Source organism: Lupinus angustifolius, chromosome LG14 (genome assembly GCF_001865875.1).
Source record: "Lupinus angustifolius cultivar Tanjil chromosome LG14, LupAngTanjil_v1.0, whole genome shotgun sequence".
NCBI lineage: Eukaryota > Viridiplantae > Streptophyta > Magnoliopsida > Fabales > Fabaceae > Lupinus > Lupinus angustifolius.
Window position 1 is genome coordinate 2,205,712 of NC_032022.1, and position 10,154 is coordinate 2,215,865.

At 31.6% G+C, this 10,154-nt stretch overlaps 1 protein-coding gene and 1 long non-coding RNA gene across 2 annotated transcripts; one reads left to right on the forward strand and one right to left on the reverse strand.

The window, feature by feature from the left end:
• Positions 2,640-3,494, forward strand: LOC109326784. The gene is made up of 3 exons (XR_002105289.1): positions 2,640-2,734; positions 3,098-3,110; positions 3,281-3,494. It is a non-coding gene; the product is annotated as an uncharacterized LOC109326784 (long non-coding RNA).
• On the reverse strand, positions 3,307-7,338 carry LOC109326783 (inositol-3-phosphate synthase). Its single transcript, XM_019559587.1, has 10 exons — positions 7,020-7,338; positions 6,828-6,896; positions 6,597-6,732; positions 5,843-6,090; positions 5,338-5,564; positions 5,143-5,258; positions 4,679-4,855; positions 4,397-4,585; positions 4,220-4,282; positions 3,307-3,711 (listed from the first exon to the last, which is right to left on the reverse strand). Exons 1-10 carry the CDS (start codon positions 7,193-7,195, stop codon positions 3,592-3,594), a joined length of 1,521 nt encoding a protein of 506 aa, XP_019415132.1. The 5' UTR covers positions 7,196-7,338; the 3' UTR covers positions 3,307-3,591.

The window sequence follows — 10,154 nt, forward strand, 5'->3', positions numbered from 1 at the left end:
GCATACTATCGACACAATGATGATTGAAGAAACCCTACCAAATGTCGATTGGTGTCGTCTGGAACCTTGAAGGGTTAAACTTAATGTGAATGGTAGCGACAACCTTCATGGTCAACAAATTAGAGGAGGTACTGTTATTCGTAATCAAGACAACCTTTTGTTATCTGGTTTCAGTTGTCATTTTGAACTGGCTCTTCTATCTAAGTTGAACTTTGGCCATCGAGCATGGTCTCGAGTTAACTTAGAAGTTGAGTCATCAACAAGTTATATTGGAGAGTGTCTGCCTTGAAGCTATCTATATCATTATCGAGAAGGTGCATATTCACTTTGATCATATTACTAGTGTACTTCATAACATCTATGGGCTGCTTAGGAGGAATTGGGACGTTTGTCTTCAACATATCTTTAGACAAGGAAATATGATGACAAATTACATATCTAAGCTTAGTATAGAATATCAAGAAGACTTAAAAATCTAGGACTATCCACCCTTGAAACTCTTCATATTCAGTAGATAGATCTTTCTCATTTAATTTAATAATTTTTTGTTTCTTTAATTTCCGATGTACCAAAAAATTAGTACACTAGTTAAAGATCATTTCATAGTTAGAATTGTACCCATTAATACCACATTATTTACACAATTTAACATGGCAATTAAATTCTTTATTTTTTTTCAAACATGAAAAATGCAACAACTTTTTGCTCCCAACAATCCTTCATCCTTCCACTTTTTTCTCTTTCCTTGACCATATACTCTGACTCATCCTTGTACTGACAGGAACTTAATTTAAAAAGATTCAATCATGTGATCAAAATTGAAGAAAACATGGTTTAATGTAGCTGAATTATAATTTGATGTAATATTTGTCTATTTAAACATTATAAATAAATCATATAACTAGCTATCTTCCACATTGTACTTGAAGAACATAATAATACTATATTTCAACATCATTAGTCCATCACAAATAAAAGTGAGAAATATTATACTAACACAATTTTATAATTTCAAAAATGGGTTAAGAGTAAATCACAAATTCAACAACCATTCTTACACCTACTAAATCACAAGTCATAAGTGAGACACCACGTCTTGAACCAAAACTTTAAGACATTAGTTCCATGAGTCTTTTCTTCTTATAAACTCTTTCACTCCTCTCCGTATATCCAATGTAGGACTTCACACTTGAATAAACCCAACACTTATAATGAAAAATATAAAAGTATTCATCCCAAATTAAGATAGAACTGCTAATCATAGATACACATCATTTTTCAGATACAGAATTGGAGTCATACCCAATTAGCTTGAACTAGCTCTCTTCCCCACATCAAGTGAAGTAATTTTTCTCTCTTTTGTACTATATTGCTAAATATCTAGACATAAGTTCCCGACAACGGCGTCATTTTGCACTTAAATTGTATAGTGCCTAGACCCATTGCAATAAAAACAACTTTGTTTTTGCTTATAGTTTTATATCATTTTGGTGGACCTCTTGCATGGCCCCAAAACCACAATGACAACAAGGAGAACTTGGACCTAGGAGTGGATCTGGACCTAGACGGGGTCATTTCTGAGTCATGTGAGGTTCATTTTCATTAGGGTCATTTCATGTAATGATTTCATATTAATTTATTGTGAAAAATTAGAGAAATGTAAGGCTCGGATTAGATAGTGGCATGCCACCACCTCTGATTATAATTCTTAGGTTAATCTTGTGTTTACATTGGCAAAAAAAATCAACATGTTGTGTTGTTTTAGGGTCATTTTTTTTTTGTTTATTTTCTTACATTAGCAAAAAAATGATGTTTTTGCTTTCGGGTCATCTTGTGAATGCTGTGTTTTGTCTTCTTCTAATGATTTCATATTACGGTTTTGTCTACAAATGATTTCATATTCATTTCTTGCTAATCAACATATTGTGTCTTTTCTTCATGTGAGGGTTTGATATTCATTTCTTGTAATGATTTCATATTCATTTATGTTTTGTTTTGGGGTCATTTCTTGTGTTATGTCTTCTTACATTATAAGAAAAACCAATATGTTGTGTTTTGCTATAGGGCCATTTCTTGTGTTTGTCTTTTTAGTTAGGTACTTAAGTGTTTTATAGGCGTGTATCATCTAGAGTCCAATACTATATAAGATTAAGAAATGTAGCAAAAAAAATTTTTAACTTATGATTACATGTTATTTTCTAATAAAAAATAAATAAGAAATATTTAAAAAAAAATGATCCTCATATTCCAGTACTGGCTTCTCCCGCACTAGAGAGGAGTTGAACTCGTTTTATAGATATTAAAGTTTTGAATGGTTTTAAGTAACATGGCTAATAATATTACTATAAACATTTCTCTATGGTTAATTATGTGGCATAAGTATTTCACTTGTTTGGATAGGTAATAGAGGATTGAATGAAATGAAGCTAGTAAGATTGCGATGTCCATTTTGATTTGAGGGCCCTCATGCACTATTAATCCAATAACGTGTGAAACCTGACTCTGACTATACGAGGTATCCTTTACTTTTTACCCTTAAAAACAAACTCACAAAATTGTCTACATGTGATTCATCCAAACATTATTGAAACTTGAGTCCACGCAATGCTTATAAATGGACCCAATGCTCCAATTATTTTAGACTGCTCAAGTAAAGGGCACAACTGTACGGATCATTTATTTACACACAAACTCATCTTTAGGCTTTTGGGACACTGACTATTTGGTATGGAGCGTCTTCGGGAGTTGGATTTTGAAGGGGAAAGAATGAAAAGAGAAGGCTTGGGAGTCACCTCACAAGTATATTTCATGGTTCCCAAATTTTCAATTTCCCTTCGTTCCTCTTTCCCCTCCAAAATTCAACTTTCAAACTAACTCTTAGTGAGTACTTGAAATTCTAATGCTAAGTGAATGAGAAAGATATGTGTAGAGAATAGAATAGAAAAATAATAAAGTATAAAGTGTTAATTTTCTTATGGGAGTGTCCCTTATTTATAGATAAGAATGACATGAAATAGTCTAATAAAAAAGATAAAAATAAAATCCTATATATAAATAGTATAATAAGTCACATAAATATTCTTATATGGAATTATAGAATATTCCTAACAGTAATATTGATCATAATAATTTAAGGGTGATTCAATATTTCATTTTAGTCATAATTTCTAACCATATATTTAGAATCCATAATATGTGGTTCTGCAAATCTCAAACACTACTTAAACATTATAGAGGATATTATATTAAGCCATGCCTCTTAAAGATACTTAAAATGAAGAAAGGAAGGAGAATAAACACCAATTAATCACAAAATACACAATAATCAACATATTATTTTTTTACATATTTTTTGAGTGACAATGAACACACACTCATAAGTTCATGTACTAAAACAAAACATGTCCTGCTCTTAAAACAAACATGCAGGAACAAAGACAGTCAAAAATTAATATCACCAAAAGACATCAACAAACACATTCTTAACAGGTGAAGAAAAAAAAAACAGAGAGAAAATGCATAAGTTTCTTGAACATTCAGCTAGAATATCCCAACTATTATTCACTACTATTTCCAAATTCACAAGCTTCTTCACTTGTACTCAAGAATCATGTTATTCTCAGGAGCCAATCCAACACAAGCTCTAAGGATATTCTCCAACATAGCCCTCTGCTTTGACAAAGCATTCACCACTGGTGTACCAGGTGGAACCTGTCAAACATTATCTCATTAGTTTTAACATTAGTACTAAGCTAAGTGGATATGTTTCGAGATTCTGAAGCACAGATACGTTAAACACCCTCAAGTGTCGGTGTCGGACACGTATCTGACATGGGTATGCTCGGATTTGTGAAGGATACATATCCCTAGAGTATCCAAAAGTTAAAAAAAAAAAAAATATGAAAATACGTATCTGTATCTGATACGTTTTCAACAAAAGATAGGATAAGTTTTATCAATTTTATGAATTATTCTACTCTATTTTCTAGTTTTGGTACTTGGAATATTAGAGGACAATGATTTACAATTTCCATTATATTTTCTACTTTAGATATTTTGATTTACACTTATAATTTTTACTATTTTATACACGTATCTCCGAACGTATCGTATCCTATATTTTAGAAAAAAAATGTGTGTCGATGTATCGGATACATATCATATCCGACACATGTATCAGTAAGTAAAATTAAATAAGTATTAGATAGATTAGACTCACCAAAGGAGCTTTGGTAAGATAACTGAGGATTGTAGCAACAGGGTGGAAAGAGTGAAATTTTGCCTGCATTAACCAAAAGAGTGTTCCATCACAAGGTAAAAAGAATACATGGACTAGTTACTAGTACATGTAATAATTGATGAAGCAATAAAATGGTTAAGTAAATGGAATACAAACCTCAGCATCATTTTTAAACTGGATTCTAGTGCTTAGTTCAGCAAGAAGGACAAGGTCCAAGATAATTGGAGCAGCTAAGAGTGAATCTTCACATGTGTTGTGCAACACAATTGTGTTCCTTCCACCCATGAAAATCTCTGAAGTGTACTCATCCATGGCTCTCTTGCTGTCAGCAACATAAGGCACATACTGAAAACACAACAAAACATCGAAAATTAGACGATAAAAGAAGCAAGTATAAGAGAAATGAAGATCGAAATGAGGGTGTGAAATGAAAATTACCTTGATGACAACTACATGGTCTGGATGTTCACCAGGCTCAAATAGGATGCCGTTGCTGTTGACCATGTCATCGACAACATTACTCTTCGAGATTTCCTTGGACCGGAAAGTTTGTGGTGCCGAGAGATTCATACCATCATTGTTTCCAAGATGGTTATAACTCACAATTGATGTTGGCTGTCATGTCATTCATCAACAAGAGAATCTTACTAAAAATTCAATTCACCTTTTCTCTTTTAACCAAATGAAATAAGTATAATGCATCTATTAAAGTATTAAGCATACAAACAGATAAAAAAGCTAACTTACTTAGAAGTACACTTATGATATATCCTATAGGACACTAATACAACAACAACAACAACCGTGTCTTAATCACACCAGGTCGGGTCGGCTACATGAATCGAACGATACCATAATGCTCTATTCTATAGGACATTAATATGAGAAAATATTTAATATACCTTGATACCAGCCCCTACAAGAAAATCAACCAAAACAGACTTCATTTTGGTTTGACCACTCTTGAAATCATCTCCACCAATTAAGCTGTTCTTCTTGATGGCAAGATCAATTAACCCTGATATCATCAGAAGCAAAAGTTTAACAAAATCGGATAAATGATTAACTGAAAAGGAGAAAAGTGTGAAGCAACAAACCTGGGACAAAAGTGTTCTGAGGGCTTCCATTGATGAAGGGAATATTTTCATTAACACAGGCCAAAGCATACAAGGTTGAAGGAGAAATCTCAGCCTCATTTCTGTCCACTGAAGCCAAGAGGTTTTCCATGGTGTCATTTAGTCCTACAACTACATTACTATACCTCTCAGTATTTGCAGTCCACAGAACAACAACCCGGTCGACTTTGTTCGCTTCCTTAAACTCCCTAAATTGATTGCAACAAAGAAAAAAGATTCAGTAAATTTGAAGCTGAATAGAGTAAAGCACACTATTACATATACTAGTTAAGTTGGACTTACTCATAGTTACCACTTCCACGGTACGGGGACGGTTACATGACTCATTTGAGTACGTAGTTCATTACTATTTACATTAACTTTATGAAACATTCTTTATAACGAACCCAACACACGGTACATGGTACAGTAAACTCGGTACGCGATATGCAGGCATAATGAGAGAATCGTGTAACTATGGACTTACTTAATATCTTTGATGATATGTTGAATTTGTTCTTTCTTAGTGCCCTTGATAACATTGTTTGCACGTTCTCCTTGGTTAGCAGCAATGAAATCAGGGTCATAGATTCCAGGGAGTGGAAGCATTGATTCCATGTAAGGCCTCAACTGCTTCTGCAATTCAATATCAAACACCTTGGCCCTGCCCATTGCATCAGCTAGGTTCATGTTACTGATATCCCAACCACCAAATACTACATCATCAGGGTTTACCTGCATATATTATATAGATTTTAAATCTAAAGGATCAATTTTTATGACATAGTTCAACACATCTTGGACTATAACTTAGAAGTAGAAATTTTTTAATTGGCATGTCAAAACTTCAATCAATTTAGATTAGACTGATGAAATTATTTTTAATCAATTTTAAGACTAAATGGTCAATCAAAAGTGCTTTTAAATTTTTTTCGATATAATTAAGGATATCCCCCCATCCTATGGATAAAGAACTAATCTATTTCGTCATTCCAACAAGTATTGCTCTCAACAAGTATTGCTCTCAGAAATCGAAAATTTGACCTTATGGCCTGAGGATCCAATGAGGACTTATACCACTAGACCAACACCTTGTTAAATGTTCAATTTTCTCATATAATTCAACACCTCTTGGACTATAACATCAAAACTTCAAACATTTTAAACTAGATTTGTGAAATCAATGAAAGAATTAAAATAAAGGGTATATATAATATGGTTGATTTAACATATAGTAGTACCATTGGAAGCAAGCTCTTGAATGGGGCATAGATTTCCTCTCCTTGGAAAGACCCCACTCTAATAGCTGAAGCTTGAGTTAGAGAACCAAAGTAATTAGCTTGTTGAATCTTGTCCTTTGTTGCCCATGAAATACCCCTAACATTCATAAATACAATAAAATGAGCCATAAAAATCACATTTTTCATTGAATTAATAATTCACAAATTAGAAAAGAAGTGGAAAAAACTAACTCTCTATTAGCAATAACACCACCAGTGAGGGTTGAACCATTGTTTCCACCCCACCCCACAAGCATTACCCTGATCCAAAAAAACAAAAATAAAAACTCAAATTAATGAAAAAATAAAATATAAAAAAAAAAGAAGAAAAAAAGGCTTTTGATTTTGAATGAAATTAATGGAAAGATAAGATTTTGAACAAACCCCAATTTAGGAACATGGGTGTTAGTTTTAAACTCATATTTCACGGTTTTGGGTTTCACAATCCACTCATTGTTGTTGTGAACAAGTTCAGTTGTTTCATAATTGTACACAGAGTGAATCTCAGAGTTTGTGTACTTAACATTAGGACTATCAACCTTAAAGTTCTCAATGAACATGTTTCCAAACAAATGAAAATGAAACAATGAAACTAAACAGAAGAAGAAGAAGAAAGAGAAAGTTTTGGAGAACCCCTCTCTTCTCTCGAAAATTTAGTGTCAAGTTGCTTTGTGCTCTTCCACGTTATTGGAACAACTTCTATATATAGAAAAAATGAGTGACTCTGGATCTACACGTGTAAGGATTTAACTGGTTTGAGATATTTTTCTGAAATTATTGTCATTAATTTTGGAGGTGTATAGAGAGTTTGGCCATGCAAATAAAAAGTATCTCATTGATATACAAAGATCACATGTCTCATACGATGTTCCATTTCATGTTTCAGACTAATTAGATATTGTCACATGAATAAAAAATTAAAATAACAAAAAAGTTACATTCTAATTTGCTCAAAATATGGAATAAGACATCTTTTGGGACAAGTGATCTATCCATTATTCATTCATTTCTTTGCAACTTAGTCTTTAAGTAGTAGGGGTGAATATGACCTGACCCTAGTTGCTCATCTGACACGTCTCGATCATGATCAGGTTCAAATAGGGTCGGGTTTGATCAGGTCTAAGGCCGAGAATGACCCGGCCCATTCCGGTCCATTATCACTCACTCATCATATTTGTATGTGTTTCGACTCAAATGTGTATAGAGTAATGATACATTTTGGTCGAAAGTATCAGTAATTCTCTAATTTTTTAACATATATATATATATATGATTAATGATATATATATATATATATATCATTTTATATGTCAAATTACATATTCATAATAATAAATAATATTGAAAAGTCTTTATCTAAAATAAATTGTATTATATTTAATCGGGTCTAGAGTCGGGTCGGGTTTAAAGACTGTCCTGATCGATATTAGGGTCGGATGTAGGGCCGGATCCAGATTCAAAAATGATCCGACCAATATTTAGGATCGGTAAGGACAAGTCTTAACCCGTCCCAACCCGACCAATGCTTACATCTGTATATAAGATGTCTTTTTGGTTAGTGCAAAATGTAATTTGCTTTCATTACTGTTGGTAGGTGTGGTACCATTCTATAATAACTATATTCTAAAGACAATCAATAATGTTAATTTGATTTTCTCAAATAAATAGAAGTCAATTTGATTTTCTGAAAAAATAGATTAAAAAGTTCAGCTGATAACTCTTATTTGAATGTCATTTTAGACCTTAAAACTTGATTTGAATAAAATATTGAACTTTTACACCTTACCACTTGTTTTTAATGAAATTTTAAACTTTACTCCAAGTAAAATTTATTTGTAATTAATATTAGAGGTAAGGTGATTAAGTTGTCTAATATCAATTATATAACTGTGTGATTATCGTCTATTTACCCTTTCATATTTTCTTGTCCCTTTTGCCAATTTTATTGTAAGGCCTCCTACAAATCTATCATTTAACCCAAAAAAATGCAATTATTTTCATGTAAAAATAGAATACTAAAAATTGTATCAAAACAGTTTAAAATAGTGTAATAAATTAGTTCCAATTATACAATCGAGGGACTGGATTAAATAAAATATTTTCCAGTGTTCAGAATTGATTTAAGAATTTTTTAAGAAATTTAAATAAGGTGTTGTTAAAACTGTACCGGTCAGGGTACTGACATAGTAGTACGGTGGTTTAACCAGAGGTTCAGTAGTTAAATCGCATGCTGGTTAAACCAGACATACTAGTTATATTTATATATATATAAACATATAACAAACAAATTTCAAATAAGTAGAATACTCAAATTTATAATCTATATTTATAATCTACTCAAAATTCACATAAACAAACAATTTAAGTATTTAACAAATTCAAAGTCTAAATTGCAAAACATTTATAAATCCAAAAATATCATTTAACAAACGCAAAATATAAATAAACGTCATAAGTTCATAACTCACCCTACAAAACAAATAAATTTGGGAGTTTTAACATTTAACACCAAGAAGTCAAAATTGTTTCATATCGAGGTTCCATTTTTGCACCAAATCCTACCTTCAGACAATTGACTCCAAGATTACACAAATGTCACTGAGATTGAACAAGTAAATGCCTTGAAGTCTTGAAGAATGGTTAGGAAAAACATGTAATAGGTTTTTAAGTTTTTAAGTTTTTTTTTTGAAAAAATATGTGTATAAATCGGCTGGTTTAGTCAAATTCTGGCCGGTTCACCGGTTTTGACCGATTTTGACTAATCTTAATACTTGGTCGGTTCAATATCTATACCATACCTGTTATGAGTCCAATTTATCGAGACCTTACTTAAAGAGAGAGAACACACAATTATAAATATAGTTTGAAAATAATTTATTGGTATCTTAATAAGAGCCTCTAAGGCCTTTCCAAACATAGTGATTGTTAGAAGGCAACTCACAAAAACTTTTCAATTTCAATATAAATGTGTGATTTTTAAAGTAAGTATTACAAATGTTAAATATTTTGAACATATAATTATATTAAGAGAGAGAAAACACACAAATAATAATACATAGGATGATATGAATGGAAGACTAATGTATTTTATTCTTATGATATTGATTTAATGATATAAGTCCATATTAGATTCTTCGTACCAGTTCAAAAATTGAATTTCAATTTTTGTGACTGTGATGATACTTATTGAATGAATAGTCACATATTCTAAAAGAGATTAATTTCTTATAACAAAAAATATTCTTAATTATACTAAAAAAAACTAATATATTATTTAAGTTTAGAGTACAATATAAAGTTAAAAAGTATATTCAAATATGAGTATCAAATACTACATTAAAACAAATACTTTGGAATCTTTTACAAATGTACTTATCGAAATGTATATATTTTTGTAACTATATATTATATTCTACCCAAGTATAGAGTATACTATCCTTCATACGATGCGAATACCAATAGAATAACGAAAACACTCCAATCATTCGTGGCAATAAGGCAAAGGTGGCATGTGTGTGC

Coding starts and splice junctions, on each gene's coding strand:
- LOC109326783 (XM_019559587.1), bottom strand. CDS start 7,195: ATGTTCATTGAGAACTTTAAGGTTGATAGTCCTAATGTTAAGTACACA. Junction 6,897..7,019: donor ACCCATGTTCCTAAATTGGG/GTTTGTTCAAAA, acceptor TTTTTGGATCAG/GGTAATGCTTGTGGGGTGGG. Junction 3,712..4,219: donor ATCTTACCAAAGCTCCTTTG/GTGAGTCTAATC, acceptor AATGTTTGACAG/GTTCCACCTGGTACACCAGT.